Source organism: Peromyscus californicus, unplaced genomic scaffold, assembly GCF_007827085.1.
Source record: "Peromyscus californicus insignis strain IS unplaced genomic scaffold, ASM782708v3 Scaffold_3__1_contigs__length_106647218, whole genome shotgun sequence".
Lineage (NCBI taxonomy): Eukaryota > Metazoa > Chordata > Mammalia > Rodentia > Cricetidae > Peromyscus > Peromyscus californicus.
In genome coordinates, this window is record NW_026294551.1 from 98143016 (window position 1) to 98162614 (window position 19599).

The window sequence follows — 19599 nt, forward strand, 5'->3', positions numbered from 1 at the left end:
GGAATTAGCTGTCTGGTTGAAGCACAGTGTAGGAACTAGCTGTGAAGAAGAGGTACATGCTGGGAACTAGCTGTCTGGGTGAGTTACATGGTAGAAACTAGATGTACAAAAGAGTTGCATGCTCAGAACTAGTTGTGGAAGAGAGGTGTATGCCTGGTACTTGCTATATAGAAGTGAATGAGACTGATCCAGTCCTGATATTAGGATATCATGTAAGAATGTGACCCCACTTGCTAATTATCTCATTGGTTTAATTGGTATGACTGGGCCCAACCAGCTTCTTGGCAGACAGTCTGAGGAAAGCCTACAGTGCTCTCCCTGAGACAACCTTATTTATCTCTCCATTTCTAGTCCTTAACAATGTGTGAACTTGGGGAAAATATTTCACTTCTTTGCTCAGTTTCCTCTTTTGCAAAAAGGGGGATAATTTACTAGAATTTAACTTTCAAGGCTCTGAGAACATTAATGTATGTAAAGTTCACAGTGCTATATACATATTATTTGCAGTTATTGCATTATTGGTGCTGATGCTGTTACCATGGTGATGATTTGAACAGCAGTGATGAAACAGTGATGCCTTCCATTGGCATACCTTAAGTACTGGCTACACATGACAGGATTTCAATTCAGATGGGATTAATTGCTGTTATGCCTCCTGTTTCTTTGCCCCTTGCTCATGGGGATCTATTGTTTAAAAGGCATTTTGGGGCCTGTGGGATGGCTCAGCAGGTAAAGGTGATTTCTGTCATGCCTAACACAATCCTGGATCCCACATGGTAGAAAAGGGGGAAAAAAGACGATTACTGAAAGTTGTCATTTAATCTTCACAAGCTTGCTGTCAGATGTTCATGCGTGTGTGCTCAAGCACACACACACACACACACACACACACACACACACACACACACACACACTCAAAGCATTTTATTTTAAAAGGACTTTACTCTTAATATGTGTATATTACCTTCAAGTCTGGTGCCTGCAGACAGTCTTAACCTGCTTTCAAATCTAATGTGGGCAGATGCTTTGTGGATTTGGGATATGAATTCCTGAAGGGTATTAGCATTTGGTCTTCTACTTTCCTTGTCCACTATAAACCAGTGATGGAATTGATTTGCATGGCCTGTAGCAAATGTTCTAGGCCTATGTGGGGGCTCATTTGCAAATCTGTGGTCATTTATCACCCCGGTTGATTTGTTTCATAGTAGATGGTGCCATTGGCATAATGTGTCTCACTGTGCAAGAGAGAAGCTGTACCTTGACCTCACTTGAAGAAGCCACTGTGGGATAATTTCTTTCCAACCCATGACTGACATTACAGTGTGATTACAAATGATCAGTGCAGTGGATGGTTAATGCAGTCTGGACCAGGATCCCTATGATTTATGCTGATAATTAGCTCTTCCTAGGAAATGGCCTCCATGTCTAGATAACTTTTATTTTTTCCGACAGTCATCTCCATAATGAGCTATTAGTCTACAGACCAGAAAGAAAGGATGGGAGAAGGAAGGAAAGACCTCGGGCAGTGGGGTCTTCATTTCTTCTTGAAATACTCATTTATTTAAAGCCAAATGTGATTGTGCTCTCTTTTATGAAGGTTCATTGCTCTGAATTGCAAAAGCAACTCAGAAGTAAGAGGGTTGGACTCTTATTTGTCTTAGTGATGGTTTCTGGAGTTTAGATAGAGCATGCATTTTGCCATACTCATCTTCACTGGGTTCCATCCACACAAAGAGGGGCAGACAGCATTAGCATACTTTCTGGTTAGGGATAGTAAGCAGAGATGGAGGTCCCATCAGTCTGCTTTAAATAGAAGTCTTCAGGGATGAATGGCAGAGCCAGTTTAGAGGAAATGGGCTAATTATTAAAAGGCTTATGTAAGGAGTAAATGACATAAACACAAGGTGCTATGGGTAGCCAGGGCACACCCATGCTTCAAGGTCATCAGAAATGGAAGATGGACTTTAAAGCTTTCTCTCCCCCTTGCCTGCCTTTTATTACCTGCTTTCCATGGCCTCTGGCAACCCCTGTACCCCTTAACTCATCTTGCTGCTTCTAGAAGTGACTTTTTCTTCTTTGTTCTGGTTCCCACACAGCAGGAGGTAGTTGCATTATTGAAATGAGAACTCTATGCCAGTGCCTGGGCTTTTGTTTGCCCTTTGAGCAGGGAATGCCATTACAGAATAAAAGATGTATTGGTAAAAGCAGTTTCCCACACTAGGCTGTTTAAGCTCCATCAGGGAACATGAGGGAAGATTGTCACATTGAATGGATGCTTTCCAGTATTTGACACAGGATTGGACACCAAGATGAGCATGTGTGAAATGTGCACATGAGAGAGAGACAAGTTAGAAATCCCACTCTACATTGAGAAGACCAAGCCAAAGTGGGTTAGGTCATCAGCAGGCAGTCATGGAAACAATACTAAGGGATGTTTTTAAACTCTGAAGAGACACCTCCATGACAGACAGGTAGATTGTTCTTAGCTTGCTTAGAGTCACCTGTTTGACAGCCTTGGGAATTTTATCACCCTCCTTTAGAACAGTGGTTCTCAACCTGTGGGTTGCAACCCTCTTGGAGGTCATATGACCCTTTCACAGGGGTTATATGTCAGTTATCCTGCATATCAGGTATGTACATTGCAATTAATAGCAGTAGCAATATTACAGTTATGAAGTAGCAACAAAAATAATTTTATGGTTGGGGGTCAGCACCACATGAGGAACTGTGTTAAAGGGTCGAAGTGTTGGGAAGATTGAGACCCCTGCTCTAGAGCACTTGGATTAATCAAGGAACTTTTTATCCCCTCCCACCCCTTCTTTTCCATCATCTTTCTACTTCCCTTGTGTTTCCTCTTTTATTTCCTTCATGTCTTCCTTCCTTCTGCTCTCTTACTTTATTTCTCTTGCCAACCCCCTCTTCACTCCCTTCCTTCCTCTTCCTTTCCTTTTCCTGCACCTCCATCTTCTTCTCCTGCTCCTTTTTTCCTCTTCACGCATGTCCCTCCTCCCCACAAATACCCATCAGAGCCAGTCACCAGAAACATCTAACTGATCAAGTCAGGCTCCTTAGGTTTTTCCATAGCTGTTTTTTTTTTTTTTTTTTTTTGTCTGTGACATCACTGTAGAGTTTGATTCCCAGTCCATTTTATATGGCAGACATCTCTGAATTCCCAGAAACAGTTTTGCCTCCTGGGGACAGCATTTAAAATTTAGATTTGTTGGGAGATTTTGACCTGACCAAGGGGGCAGCAGGGTTATTTCAGCCATTTTCATTCATTCCCAAGGTAGACAGGTCATGAGTACCACCTACCGCGCCCCCCCCCCCCAAATGGAACAAATTCCCCCTTACGAATTTTCTTCCAAATATTTAAAGGCAGGGATATACTAGTTTCACAGCAATGGCTGGAAACATTATGAAGCAGAGGATAGGGATGAATCTGATAGGTTCTCATATAGAAATAGTTTTAGATTTCTGAATACTTCAAGATATTGGACATGGCTAGACATCCTAGTGATAAGAAAAGGGGCTATCTCAATCACATCAGACCACAAGGCCACTATAATGACCCATCTGTCAAATCCCACTGCTCTCAGCTCTAAGAGGATGATGTATAAGAGTTTGTATCTTAAACATTTTGAATTTTAACCCATCCACAGACAGACACCTGAGTCTTTCCATTGGACAACATTAATTCAGCTATGGATTGTTCCCTATAAGAAATTAAGGAAGGAATGGAGGCTGAAAACAAGATGGCAGTCTTCCTCTGCAGCTAGGATTTGAATAGATCATTGCATGCCAGTCAGCCTTAGCTCTTTCCGTGCACAGTGTCATCATTACTCTGTCTGTGGTGTAACTATTTGAAAAACCCCTCAAGACTTGCCTGAAACTGATTTTAGTTTGGTCAAGAATTCTAAGACTTAAGGAGGAGAGGGGGTTGGAGAGGTGAATCACTTTTTAAAGAGAGTCCCACATAAACATAATGACCTGAATTCAGCACTCATGTAAAAGCCATATATGGATGTTAAGCCTCTGCAACCCCAGTGCTGAGGGGTACAGAGGCAGGCTGATCCCGGGGATTGGTGACCAGCCAGGGTAGCCAATTGGTGAGCTCCTTGTTCAGTGAGAGACCTTATTTCAAAACATAAGGTCAAAAACAGTAGAGGAGGACACTCAGTGTTGACCTCTGACCTGCACATGAGCACACACACATACCACATACACACAAACACAAATGAATGCATCACACACATTTTTTAATTAAAAAGAATTGTGTGGTTTTAAGAAAGCTTTGCAGTCCTTGAATGTGGTGCACTATGTCCCTGGATGCTGATACATAAAACATGTTACAACATATTAATAGCCTCCCTGATCCTAGATAGACGAGAGAATATCAAAGAAGAAATCAACACCTTCGCCTGAGACCTATTGTAAAAGATGTATAGGTAGTATATAAATCACATTATTTTCATTGAGCCAGGAAACTGAATACCAGGAAGCATTGCTGTGTGACCACAGAAAGAGTTAAGCCATTTTTCTATTTACATGGTTTATTTCACAAGTGTCTGACTCATTGGGCATAGCTAGCACAGTTAAATTACAAAATTACTATTTGGTCCCTTTTTTATTGACTACAATTCAAGGCTGCTTCAAGCCTCCCAAATTTAATCCCCCCCTAGCTCTTTGGCAAGAATATTACCTTTTATTTTCACTGTTAAACTGTGCGAGATACCCCTAAGGCTACATGGAGACTTGCTCTCTGAGATGGTGGCTAACGGAGTGTATCACTTTTTCATGATTTCCCATTCTCCTGTAAATTGGGAGAGGCAGGGAGAGCAGCGAAATGTGAATTTTGTGTTGTCAGCACTTTCCTGCTACAGTCTCAGCCCATGTGGTAGCTGTTTTGGTAATTAATTATCGTGTGTTGGTCGCTTGTCATTCCAAGTTACCATTTAGCAACCTGTCAAATCCTGAGCTAATGAGCCTATCTTGTGGAATCTTATGCATTTTATTTTAACTTAAGTTTAAGTTTTAAGCATCATGACAATGCTGTTTTTGTTGGGTCAGAATAGAGTTAAGAGGGAGATGGTGAGTCCGGCTGTTGTTACAAGTAGTCAGTCCACCAGAGATGACCACCCAGACACAATTTATAGCCACTTGAAAGTCTTTATTTCAGCTGGCTGAGACTACACTCTGGTGTTCAGGACCTCATGCAGCCCAAGCATTTAGTGCAAAGGGCTTTTAATGGTAACAACTACATCCTGATATCTTGCTCTGCAGCTGCAGAAGTGTGTGTGTGTGTGTGTGTGTGTGTGTGTGTGTGTGTGTGTGTGTGTTTGCACAAGCAAGCAGTTTAACAGAAGTTAAACAGTTAGCTGGAGGGGGAGATTTGCACAAACAGGTAGTTTAAAGGAAACTAAGTTAACTGGGACATCTTGACCTGGAGTTCCTAGAATAGAGTTGGATACTTTTCCATAGCATTCTCCATCAAGGAGATCAGATTCTAGTTAAACTTGAAATGGCCTCAGAAATCTCTGCAGTGTCTTGCCCTGTGAGGATAAAAAACAAACAAACAAACAAACAAACAAACAAAAAAGGCTTGTCTTTGTCCTGTCATACTATGAGGACAAAAAAGGCCTTATCTTTGCTTTCCAATATGTTCCCACCAAGAATGGGACACTGGAAGTATTTCACTGACTTTGATTAATTTGATTTTGTTGTTACTGTGACTGGGAGTGAGGAGCACACACACAGCATGCAATGCACGTGTAAGTCAGAGGACAACTCTGGAGTCAATTACTACTTTCTGTTGTGGGTTTCAGGGGTTGAACTCAGATGCTCAAGCTTGTGCTGCAAGTACTTCCACACACTGACCAATTGCACTGGCCCTGTGTTGACTTTAGTTTGATACGCTAAATTGGATTGGAGATTGGAGTACCTTGCCATAATGGTAAATATGATTTCTTGGTGAATGCATGGAATAGCTCATTTCAGAATATTGTCTGCAAATGTGCTTTTAAAATTCTTATTCTTGTTAAGATTTCTGTGCTAGAAACATGGGTAGCTAAAGAAGGCTTGTGTTCCACATTCCTCCTGTAGTTGCTGATGTTCTTGCCTCCCATGATGGTAGACCACAGTGGCCTTATCATGTCTACATTGGAGGAGCACTGCAGTTTCAGGGCAGAGTGAGAGCTTCCTGGCTCAGATAGTCAGCTTTTCCAGCCTTGGGTTGTGTGCTGGCAGCTCAGCTGAAACAGCAAGAACCCATCTGGGTGTCCATGAATGGATGAATGAATAGGAAAGAACATGTAGAGTGTATGCATGACAGAGTTTTATTCAGCCATAAAGAGGAATGCAATTATGTTATATGTAAGGTATAATTGAAGCTTGTCATATGAAATGAAGTCAACCATAACAAGATAAAACACATACAACATGTTTTTTCTCATGTGTGTAACCTGGGTTTTACACACACACACACACACACACACACACACACACACACACACACACACACACACATACACACACAGAGGCACCATGAAAATAGAGGGGAGTCCATTTAAGATAGAACAGGAGTAGCAGAAAGAAGCAGATAGGGAAAAGAGAGGGTGGTGGGAAATAAATATAGTCAAAGTACATGATGATATGCTTCATCAAAATGTCCTATGAAATATTGCTTTGTAAAAAACATATACAGCATTTTAAAAGAATAACAATTTCCTGATAATGACTGTGTCACCTCTTGATGAGGAGTAGGAGCTGGGACCACATGGAATTGCTCACATCAGTACATGCATCTCCACTTTGACCTTCAAATGTATAATATCTGATGAGGCACAACACCTTCTTTCTTTCCTGAGGCTTAGCTGACCCAGAAATTAGAGGCAGACCATTTACTTTTCATAGAAAGTAGTGAATTCTTCAGTTCAACATGCAAAATTCAGATCGGTAGCTACTTCTGAAGACTGAGCATAGCTTTGGTGTCACATGATTGTGAGTGTCTGCAATTCAGAAATGAAGAAATTTTTTTTCCTTGCCAATCAAAAGCAGGTAAAACTACTTCCCCATAGGTAATTTAGCCAGGTAGTGAACCTGTTTCTGTATAGATACCAAAAATGAGAATGAAAGGGAAACACAGCAGTAAGTTCCCTTACTACTGTTAGTGTCAGTGGTTCCTTCTAAAAGCAAGCTAGAAGTACGAATTCATGTTTCCATCTAACGTGAGCATGGTATTAATTCTGTATAAAAGTCCACCCTCATGGGTGTTAGTTGCTTTCACATTACCTGTTGATTGCATTTGTTGTGTTGACCATATTTCCTATATTTCAGGTTTATATTCATGCTAAGATAATAATTCCTGTTACTTGTTGTCTGTCTGTTTATCAGAAAACTCAAAAGTTCAATGGCGATGGACAACTGCTATTTTTATTTGTCTTAATATGGTATTACTGTGTATCTGAGGCTGGCCTCCAATTTAAGAGTCCCCTGCCTCCTCTTCCCAGTTGCTGAGATTACAGGGTGTGCACTCCATGATCAGCATGCCCCTTGGCATGCAGTGAACTCTTATGACAGCAGACTCACAGATGCGTGCATTTTGTGTGTTCTTCTTAGAAATCTGAGCTGAGCTGAGTTATCAATTTTAGGAAGTTTCAGAGGACTCTCTGTGTTGATAAGTAACCTCTTTGGACTTGCCAATTGTGAGTAACTCAGGGTTATAACAATTTAATTCAACACTTTTAGTTGACTATAATATCAGAGAAATGAGGAAGCATCTTTGAGGACTGACTTTTGGCAATAACAGACAAGTTTACATGAAGTTACTATATAGTCCCACAAAAGATGCTGGCATAGGTATCCTCCCTGGCCCCATTTTGTTTCATACTTTTGAGTATGCATAGGCTGGTTCTCCTTCCAGTTAGAGGAAGGCAGTAGAGAGAAGTGGTATTGATGAAGGCTGATTAAGCAAATTAATGAATTGAGACAGCTGCATAGTAAGTGAGAAGAATTTGGGGAGCGGAATTGGTTTTTGCTCATTGACCATACAGTGTAGGCATTTAAACCACAAGAGGATGTTAAGGAACAAGCTATATTGCCAAGGTAAGTGAAGAAAAACTATTTAGAATTGCATAGGTATCATTTTTTCCAAAGAATAGTTACGTGTTGGCTATCTACTGTTGTCCTGCCAATATCATTCTAGACCCATTTTCTGAGTCATCTGCAGCAGCAGAAATGACTTTTTTCAACAAATAGGTGCTGGAATTTGTCTGCCATTCTGGCACTTACTGATGCTGTGGATATGTTGAGTATGTTTTCTCATTGGATGGTGTGTAATAAAGTCCAATGTCCTTTGCTAGGAGTGCTAGATATTCTCACCTCCAAGTGTTGTCATTGCACATTCTTCTCCTTTACTATTTATTTTTATTTTGTGTGTGTGCATAGGTCAGATACAACCCAGGGTATCAGTCCTCACCTTCTGCCTTGTCTGAACCAGGGTCTCTGTTGCTTTTCTGCTCTGCACACCAGGTAAACTGGCCAACCAAATTCTAGAGATTCTCCTAGCTTGCCTCAGGCAGCACTGAAATTGCAGACACAGATTACCCATCATGCTTTAGGTGGGTTCTGGGCATCCAAACCCAGGTCCTCACATTGTATATAGCAAGTACCTTACACACTGAGACATCCTCCCACATTTTAAAAAATAGAGAATATTATGCTGACAAGAATATGAAGTCCTTACAAGTGCTCTAACTTGTATAATGGTGAAGTTACTTTGAGATTCACTTAGCAACATCCTGGATAGCTCAAAGTACGTAGACCTTTGCCCTCTATATTTAATCCCTAAAATTATGCATGCTGGAGATCCAGACTAGAAGACTCTTGAAGACTCTTTATCCTTGAAGCAAAAAGTTATGGAAAATAGCCAGACATGGTGCCCATACTTGTTACAGCAGAGGAGAGATGAAGACTGGTGGATTCACTGATTGGTCAGTCTAGCTTACTTGGTGAGTTCTGGGCCAATGAGAGACCCTGTCTCAAAACAAAAGATGGATGCCACCTTAGAAATGGCACTGAGGTTGTCCTCTGGACTCCTCATGTACAGGAACATATACATGCATACATGTACATGAGTGCACAAACACAGAAGACAGGGGGGAGAGAGATAGAGATAGATAGATAGACAGACAGACAGACAGACAGACAGACAGATAGATAGATAGATAGATAGATAGATAGATAGATAGACAGATAGATGGATAAAAATTAACAAAACAAAAATCAACTGAATAAAAATTAATAGCCTACCAGTAGGGAAATAGGAAATAAACTATACCAAATTCTCACATCTGGAATGCCATACTGTATTTAAAATTAATAAATCATATGCCTGTATGTCAACATAGATAACTCTCAAAAACATAATTTTGAACAACTCAGTGTCACTTGTAGAAGAGGATTACAGAGTGACCTCAGTTGTAGTATTTTCTGAGCATGAAAAATTTTATATATATATATATATTGCATTTATATTCTCTCTGACCACATTTACACATGATTAAATGAGAGAGAGGATCCTGAGAATTCTAAATACTGAAAAAGTGTGCCCATCTCTGTTGGGAAGTAGGAGAGAGCTGGAGAGCTTGAAATAAGAGAAAGCAACTGAGAGAGATTCAATTATATTTGTTATGTTTTATGCTGCAAGCTGGAGGGGAGACATACAGCACAGGCTGTAACTATCTTCTGTTCTTTATTTATATGACTGATAGGTTGCATAAGAGAAAATGGATATTTCAAAAGCTGTTGTCATTGGTCTGTGGGAGTGTGTGTGTGTGTGTGTGTGTGTGTGTGTGTGTGTATGTGTGTGTGTCCGTGTGTGTCAGTGTGTGTCCATGTTAAATCTTTTGAACATCAGATTGCTTTCTTTCAGATGACTAGAGTCTGATCGTTTTCAGGACCTTGAAAGATCTTTGCACAAAACCAATGGCCTTTTTGAGTGCAATATCTAAGGGCAGATGAGCAAAGGGAGGGAGGACCCTCAGTCCATAAGACAAAACCTGGATATGTCCTGTGGTTCCCTGATGGCTTTGATCAATGTAAACTGCTAATTGAAAGGTCTGCTTGTGTCTTCCAACAGAAATGATTTTCTCCCTGACTCAATTACTGGGATAATTGCTTCTAGTCTCAATGTTCTTTTAACTGAGCAGATCCAGTGTTAGCATCAGAACCTTTCATTCTGTGCTTCTGCGTTGTTATAGGGAACAAGTCCTTTGTGGGGCCTTGTGTTTCACTGTTACAGGATTGGCAGGTACCTCTTCTGTTTCTCTCTGTGTGTGATGAGGTCAAGTTTGTTTTGGAATGTTGGGATTTCTTTCAGATTTGCAAATGTTTTAAATCTCATTGATAATAAATATTTGGCCATGGTGATTTCTCCTTCTCCCTCCTCCCTCTTCCTCTCTACTGGTTTTCTTTTTCTGTTTCATTTTCTTTTTTGTTTAGCATGCACTTTTTCTCGGGTCAGGAATGCAATTCACATCAGCAAGTGTTCTCCTTAGTACAATAAGGGTCCTGCAAAGGGAACTGGCTGGGACTGTGCAATGGAGGCATTGGACTCAAATACAAGCTGGGTTGCAGATTGTAGAGTGGAGCAGGCAAGTACAACAAACTCAGGTCAACACTGATGGGCTGGGGGAGGCAAAAATAATTCCCATGAGAACATGTCATTAGATTACAGGGCAATTTTACAAAATATACTTGATAGCAACACAATGAGTTTCTATATTTATTTTTGAGAAGATAAAAGGCTTATGGTATGTTTTATTTAGAGACATTAAGTGGGTATTGGTCTCTACTGTGCGTATATGATGAGCTTAAGGATTCTCTTTGCTCTTTTTTAATTTTTTAAATAACCCACTAAGTCCATATGCACTGCCCATATACCAATGGGTGTGGGCCATCTACTGGAGTGTGTTCAATGTACCAGGGGTCACACTTTCAAAGAAAAATGGCTCTTTCCCCCAGAAGCCAACTGTCAGTAAGTCCTCAGCTGGGGTGGGAGCTCATGAGCTACTCTGCCCCATGCTAGGATTTGATTGGCTTGCTCCTGTATGGGTCTTGTACAGGCAGCCAGGACTGATGTACATTTATGAGTTTGTTGACCTTGAAATGCTTAGCAAACACTGGTTTGACCCGATCCTCTTGGATGTCTTGCTCTTACAATCTTTCCACCTGCTTCTCTAATTGCCCCTGAGTCTTGGGGGAGCGGTTGTGATATAGACATCAGATTTGGGCCTGAGTACTCCACAGGTACTGTTTCTCTGTACTTTGACTAGTTGTGAGCTTCTGTGTTATCCACTGGACAAAATCTTCTCAGACGAGGACTGAGGGCTGCAGGAATCTATGATATGGGGATAGGAATTTAGAGGGCAGTTTGATAAGAAGTTGGAAAGGGGGAGTATGTAGGAACGGATCTTGCAGAAATTAGGGGGAAACATAGAATACATGTGGCCAAAATACATTGTCTGCATGAAATTCTCAAAAAAAGTGTGAAAATTATTGTTTCATTTTTAAAGTTGTTCTCTGGAAATCTTGCCTGTTTTCATAACCTCCAGGTCTTACATTCTTTTTTTCTCCTATCTATACTATTTCCTGAGCCTTGGAGTGAGGTTAATAAAGATGTCACATTTAGGGGTGGGCGTTCCTTCTTTCATTCCCCACACTTTGACCACTTGTTTATGTGTTTTTACACTGACTGCTCTCCACTGCAAAATAAACTTCTCTGACCATGCTAGTTCACAGAAGCGCATATCTCAGAGAAAGAGCTTAGAGAGTAAGTTGAAGAAATGGAGGATAAAAGACAAACAATAAACTTTCACTCTCTGGAAACAGGGCAATCAGTGTAGATTACCATATTACAGAAACACAACAGACAGATAAGTCAGCTGTACCTTGCAAAGGAACCTGCAGAAAGATGGTGGCATTTGATGTGGACCTGGCAGAATGAAGAGATTTCCAGGCAGGGAAGAATGCAATATTGCTGGCAGAGCAAACAATTCAAACAAAACATGGTATGGATTTGGAAAATGGAGCCTCTTAATATGAACAGACTAAAGAGGGATGTGAAATGGTTGCAGGTGGAGTTGATGATTCATCATGACGGGGTGTCAAATAGGTGTTTGTCCAGAAATGTAGAGATAGTACAGCACATACAACTTCCAAAGTGTCATACATCACATAAATATACTCAAAGATAATTTAAATCACATGGTCATATAAATAAATGTAGAAAGACCTTTTGACAGAATCCCAACATCCTTCCATCTCAAAATCCCAAAGAAACCTGGAGTAGAAGTAATAGATCTTAATACAATAAAAACTGTGTGTGCATTAAATAACGGGGCTAGAGTTAGCTCTTGAAAGGGCTTGTATTGGAGAACTTTTGGAGATTATTTATGAGAGAATGGATGAAGGGAGATGAGTACAACATCTGGATCCCACATGAAAAAGAAAGGGGGTATAAATTGATTTGTTCCTGGAGTGGAAGGTCACAAAAAAGCACCTCACTAATGGCAGGACAATCGATGAAAGATCATCTCTGGTTGTTCATTGGATGGAGTGATTGGGAATAAATGTTCAAGATAAAGCAGAGGTGACAGAAACACGTGGGAAGCTGAGATGGTAAGGACTCATTAATCCAAGAGGAGTCTGTAGTTAAATCTGAAAGCTCTCTACTGAAATATGAAAAAGAAGAGAGCCATAGACAAGGAAATTTGGCTTCCTGATCTATCTTATTTCATGTGATGTGGTAGTGTCTACAATTAGCACACAGAGCAGGGATGGTATTCTAGTTTCTGTTGACATTGCTTCCTGGTTGTATGAAGAAATATTCATACAAATATCTGTAGAAAGTTGCAACTCTCCCTGGATCCTTGTCTCATTTTCTGGATCGCAAAAGATAAACAAAGACGCAGAGAAAATCATATCAAAATACCAAGGGCCTGGTCTTTAAGGAGTTACCCTAAAGGCTGGGGATGTATCCCAGTTGATAGAGTGCTTGTCTAGCATGCATGAAGCCTTGGTTTCAATACTCAGCACTACAGAAATTAAGCATAGTGGTGCATCATTGTAATTCCAGCCCTCATGAGGTGGGGGCAGGAAGGTCAGAACTTTAAGGTCATTCTTGGCTATATGCCAAGTTCCAGGCCAGCCCATTCTGCCTGAGACCTATTCTCAAAAATTAACTAATTAAAAATTTTAAAAGGTCTGGATAGATGCTCAGTGGTTAAGACCATGCCCTGCTCTTGTGACCACCCAAGGTTTGGTTCCCAGCATTCACATAATGGCTCACAACTGACTGAAACTCTAGTTCCAGGGTATCTTATGCCCTCTTCTGGCCTCCAAGGGTTCATGCACACACATACACACACACACACACACACACACACACACACACACACACACACACACACACACACACACATTCAGGCACACACACATAAAGTAAAATATATTTTAATGTCTAGGCACCAGTTAAAATTGAACTTCTGTTTACTAAACCCCAAATGAAATCCCAATGGAGAAAATGAACTATAAGGATGCTTCCAAGTCCTATAAACACAGGTGTTTTCACTTCATCATAAATGTATCTCTTCATCCCTTCCTCCTCTCTTCACCCTGGTCTCTTTGTCCTTCCCTCTATAGCTCAGTTCTCCCAATCCTTCCGGCAGCCCCTCCTCTTTCTGCCCAGGTTCTATGCTGACAGCACACAATGAACCTTCACAGTTGAGCCTCCTTTAGAGCATGTGGAGGAGAGGGAACAAAATCTTCCATAGGGATGAACAAATCAGCTGTCTCAGTGAGGGCTTCTATTGCTGCAAGGGAACAACTTGACCAAAAGCAAGTTCGGGAAGGAAGGGTTTATTAGACTTACACTTCCACATCACTGTTCATCACTGAAGGAAGTAAGGGCAGGAACTAATGCAGGGCAAGAAACTGGAGGCAGGAGCTGATGCAGAGGCCACAGAGAGGAACTGATTATTGATTTGCTTCCCATGGTTTGCTCAGCCTGCTTTCTTACAGAACCTAGGATCACTAGCCCAGGGATGGCACCACCCACAATGGGCTGGGCCCTCCTCCATCAATCACTATTTAAGAAAAAGGCTGACAGCTGGATGTTATGGAGGAGTTTTTCTCAATGGAGGTTCTGTCCTTTCTGATAACTCTAGCTTGTGTCAAGTTGACATGGGACTAGTCAGCACATCAGCACTGTGTTTCCTGGGCAAGAGTCATCATTTCATGGAAGTTATTCTAATAATCCCATCTCATTGAATAAGGAATTCACTATTTTCCTCACATCATTATATTCCTAGATTCTCTTTTAACCCCGAAGTATAACTCTTCTAGCTGGAGACATTCTAAACAAGAAATTAGAGATTATTTTTCATTTTTATCCAATCCTGTAATTTCAAGAAGTGAAAACATTCCCAAAATAATAGTAAATACAGAATTCCTTGTAAACAAGGCAATTTGCTTTTTTTCCATAGGTTCAGAGATTTTTACCAAAGTAGTTCAGAAGTAGGAGTACCACACCCAGAAGACTGGAAAGTTCATCTTCTCAGAATACAAATAAGAAAAAAGAAGCTAAGCTTTGCTTTTAAATTTTTTCCCCTTTATATCATGAACAAAAACATCCATAACTCCCAAACAGTGCAGGTCGAAGAAAGAATTATCCAGAGCAGTGATCCCATTCATGCATCTTATTGATGCACAATGGAAAAATTTCAACCGTTTTTGTTACACATGGAGTCTTAAAGGAGCTGAAGCTGAATCTTCCTGGAGCATCATAATGCTGTGCAAGTTAGTTCATTAGCATTTGCTTGTCCTCGGAAGTGTCTCAAACAGGCAGGACAGGAATTCGTTACTTACTTCTTTTGGAGTTTCAGATGCTACATGATACTCACCAAAAGGGGAGTTTTGATTTTTTTCTTTGTGGCTATAAATTTGAAACAGGAGAATTAAATATTAACCCTCTTCCTCATTCCCAATATCAGCCTGTAGCAGAGTTGGACTTTCAATTGTTTATGATAATTGCTTAAATAATGAGTTAATTGTAGATACGCCCAAGCAGTCCTGATTTTGAACACTGTTGAGTTGATACTTGGTACAGAGTGGGTTCATCTTTCCTTTATGCCTTCCTTTCACTCCCTCCCTTCCTTTCTTTTATTATTTATTTTTCTTTTTTTTTTTTTTTTTTTTTGGTTTTTCGAGACAGGGTTTCTCTGTGTAGCTTTGCGCCTTTCCTGGAACTCGCTTTGGAGACCAGGCTGGCCTCGAACTCACAGAGATCCGCCTGGCTCTGCCTCCCGAGTGCTGGGATTAAAGGCATGCGCCACCACCGCCCGGCTTATTTTTCTTTTTTTAACACACAGTCTAGTCTAGACCAGGCTACTTGCTACATAAGGAGACTTACTTGAACTCATGATCCTCCCATTTCCTCTTGGATTATAAGCTTGTGCCAAACAGAAATTTATCTTTCCTTTAAAGTCGTAAGTACCTTGGCACAACAGTGTTTTCCATAGGTGTTAAGTGTAATACTAGATGCTAGCAATGTATGTTATATTCCTCTGTTGGCATTTTATAATCTAGTACTTTAATAAGCTATTATGGGTAAAAGAAGATATCCTTTTTCATGATATCCAAGCCAACACATTTCCTAACACTTAATTAGTAAGATCATTTTGGCTTCTTGGATTTTGCCTCTGTTTATAGTGTATTGCCAGTAGTGGTGAACATACGTGTTCTGTTCTGCTTCCCTTATCTGTGATCAGTATTAGATCACATTTGTGTGTTGAAGGCATTCAAGTGCAATTAAGCTCTCACTGATGTGTGCAGTTCTTTATGTTTCTGACACATCTCTTGCCTTGAAAATAACAGTGTTGACACGAAACATGAGAAAAGAAACACCATCTTCTAAGTATGACACAGCCTTGGAAACCATGAACCCACAGCAGCTGTGCATACTGGTACTGGATCCACAGAGGTCTGGCCCTCCTATCAGGAAGCTGTGAAGACAGGAAGGGACTGGGGGGAGGCGGTGCTATCACAAACTGCCAATCCGCTGGCAACCAACAGATCTGTGGAGAATGGAAACTCACCAGGCTGTAATAGTGCCAAACTTGGAGTCACACAGATGACCCCTATTTAAGCTCTGTGGGGTCACAAAACAAAACAAAATATAGCAAATAATGGAACACACGGCGGGGGGGGGGGGGGGGGTTGTAAAGCAACCAAACTGCATACTATACAGGTATGAAACCGTACAAGAACAAAATTTACTAATGAATACAACATTTTAAGTTTTACTTTTAATCTAACTTTTACATTAGCTAAAAAAGAAAAAGTTAACTCATTGTACTTTCTTCTAATAAAAACAAAACCAAATAAAGAATAGGTATAAAGGAGAACAGTCAGAGAAGAATGAATCCACAATAATGGCTAAGATAATTATTTCTGGATAAATATAGGAAGAGAAAGAGAAAGAAGATGGAGGTGGTATAGTTGATAAAATACTTCATTTATTCTTTTCCAAGCTTCATTCCTACATAGTATGCATCTGTATTCATATTAAAATGGCTTCTCTCACCTCATCTCTGGCAGCTCTTCATAATTCAGTCTCTTCTCATTACTTTGTAACATTCATAAATGCTTTTAATCCCAGAACCCAGAAGGCAGAGGCAGACAGATCTCTGAGAGTTCATCCTACAGTGCAAGTTCCAGGACAGCCAGGGCTCTTACACAGAGAAACTCTGTCTTGAATAACCAAAAAAAAAAAAAAAGTAAATTGTTTTCCTACCACCTTCTGCTTTTGTGACTACCATGGCTGACTGACTTGACATTTCAAGTCACTTCAGAAGCAAGTGATACATCACTTCCCATTGGATGATAGTGGGAAGCTGTGGGTGGATCTGATACAGAGAGGCAAAGCAAATTAAAACCCCATCCATCAGTCTATCAGCTCCCCATCTGCTCTTGTCTTTCATCTGCATCTTTTGGTTAAGTAAACACACATGTCTATGTAGGTTAATGAATGTATATGTTTATATAGATTTATCAATATATACAGATATGTTTGTGATGCAAAAGTGTTCTTATCCTAAAACATTTTATTAAACTACTAAAGTTTCCTAAGACTGGGAAGTTCCTGCTTATGTTATTTACCACACAAATAGCAGAATTGGGAAGCAAGTTTCTTAGAACCATTAGCTTCATGAAAACACCTAAAGATCTTCAAGGAAACACACCTTGTCTTGAGGATGTCCTTAAAAATTATCACAAGCTATTTACATGAGTTTGGTGTTAAGGGCTACATTTCAAGTCACAAGAGCATTTCCAGTGGGGATGTCAAATAAGGAAATCATGTTTAGGCTGGAAATGTACTAAGTGTCCACGGGCTGTGAGTTCTCTTCTTGTTCCCCCACTAAAGAGAGCCTGAAAGTGGACTCTTAGGAAGCCAATTAGACTCAGATGAGGTCAAGAGAGTGGGCTTCTCTACAGGAAAGAAGGTTCCCATAAGGACTGGAAGAGAATCCATGGCATCTCTGCCATGTGAGCAGCCAATGAGAGTGACCCTCAGCAAGAGAGGAGGGGGACTGTCCCCAGAATGTGTTAGCTTTCCTTCTTGGTCCCCCTAGCCTCTAGAACTGTGAGGGATCTTTGGCACATGACACCATGCAAGGGTGATGAGGACATCTTCACTGAAATGTAGGGTAGAATTATATCTCCCTGCCTCTTGGATAAGTATGGCTCTGTCTATTAGTATAACCAACGAAAGTGACAAACCTCTGGCCTGGGCATGTCTTTGAACTATCAGTTAGTGAGCTCCCATTATCTAAAAGGTTTTGAGTATGATTTAAGATTCATCTATCAGCTCACATCTCTGAAATAAACAAACAAACAAATAAATAAATAATAGGAAAAAAACCAGCTACTCAAACTTGTAATAGACAAATTCCTTGAGTGAGGCCCACTTCAAGGGTTATGTATCACAGCAGCACAACCTAGCCCCTACTGGCTAATGCATCTTGCCCCCGACTGTCTGTCATCTCTTCTGCTTCAGGTGTTCACATCCTTTTCTATCCACTCTGGGCACCATCATTTACTAAATACTGAAACACCTGTAGTGTTTGGTTTTATTATATCCATTGAAGGCTACTGGGCAAATGGTGTTTGTTTCTTGTTGTTTGATGGATAAAACTGGCTTTGTCACTAGTCAAAAGTCCCAAAGCTAGGGACTGGAGTTAAGGTTAAGAAAGTTTGTTGTTCTTTCAGAGGACATGAGTTTGGTTCCTAGCACTTATATCAGAAGGCCAACAAAAACCTGTAACTCCCGCTCCAGGGTATCTGATGCTCACTTCTGACCTCTGTGTTACATGTGCACACACCCACACCCACATGCACACTCATATAAATACATTATAAAAAGTTTTAAATATCCCACAGTTAGTAGACACACACACACACACACACACACACACACACACACACACACACACACAGTAAAAAGAAAATATACAAAGAAAAGTACAGTATTTTTTTGTTGTGAGAGAGTGAAGCATAACTTTCTGAATTGACCACAGAAGTTTGAAAATTATTAAGTTGATAAATTCCCAGTTTCCTTTGGTATTCAGTGGTGGTGTTAGTGGATGACGATGATTAGTGAGGGTGATATTGGTGGTGGTAATGATGGTGATGGTGATGGTGGTGGTGGTGGTGGTGATGGTGGTGATAACTATGATGGTGGTGATAAAAATTGTACTAATGGTGGATGCTCGTGATGCTGCCACTGGTTATGATGATTCATTTGAGACACAGTCTCAATCTGGCCCCAAACTCTCCGTGTAAATGTGGATAACTGTGAATTTCTGAATCTACCCCCTCCACCTCCTGAGAGCTGTGACTATGGTTGTGTGCCACCATGTTTAGTTTCTGGGGTGCTGGAGATCAAACCCAGAACATGCACACTGAACAAATTCTCTATCAACTGAGCCACATCTCTGCTTCTGCTGATGATTTTTCTACAAACATTTTCAACATCCCAATTTTCACTTAGTGCTAGAGAGTGAGTTTAGTGTTTTACCTGAACATATTCTGTCCAGGATAGTCAAAGCAGAGACCTAAGAGTTTAGGATGAGGCAGATGAAGCAAAAGGACACCTTCCCTTGGTTGCTAGAGAAGATAGTTGCCTTTTCCCTTGTCAGCATGACTGAGAATTAGCACCATCAGGAACCAAATCTGATATTCCAAAATAGTCCCATTGGACTTGAAGATGCCTCCTTTGAATCTTGGTGGCTTCAGCTACTCACACCTCACTTCTGATACATATAAATATCCAAGACTTTAGTTGATGCATGTCCAGCCAGCTTTACAACAAGGATTTAAAAGCTTCGTGATATTATTTGCCATGAATAATTGCTTGAGGAGCATATTGGATCACCTTGTATAACTTTCGTAGGCTGGATTTAATTTCAGGTTTGACTGTTATATTGTAGCTTCGTGGAGCAATAACAAAAAAATCATAATTTAGATTAGGAGAAACAAAACAAG

The 19599-nt window shown here is 40.5% G+C and overlaps 1 protein-coding gene across 32 annotated transcripts in view; it reads left to right on the top strand.

Moving 5' to 3' along the window:
- Rbfox1 (RNA binding fox-1 homolog 1) overlaps positions 1 to 19599 on the top strand; it is a 2167575-nt gene that overhangs the window by 1387702 nt on the left and 760274 nt on the right. For 21 of the 32 annotated variants that reach the window (XM_052759361.1, XM_052759367.1, XM_052759363.1 and 18 more), the window contains one exon: positions 8443 to 8526. The exons of the other annotated variants lie outside the window; for them this stretch is intronic. In XM_052759361.1, coding sequence (XP_052615321.1) covers positions 8443 to 8526 — 84 coding nt within the window. The remainder of the gene's footprint in view (positions 1 to 8442; positions 8527 to 19599) is intronic. 32 annotated transcript variants of the gene reach the window in all.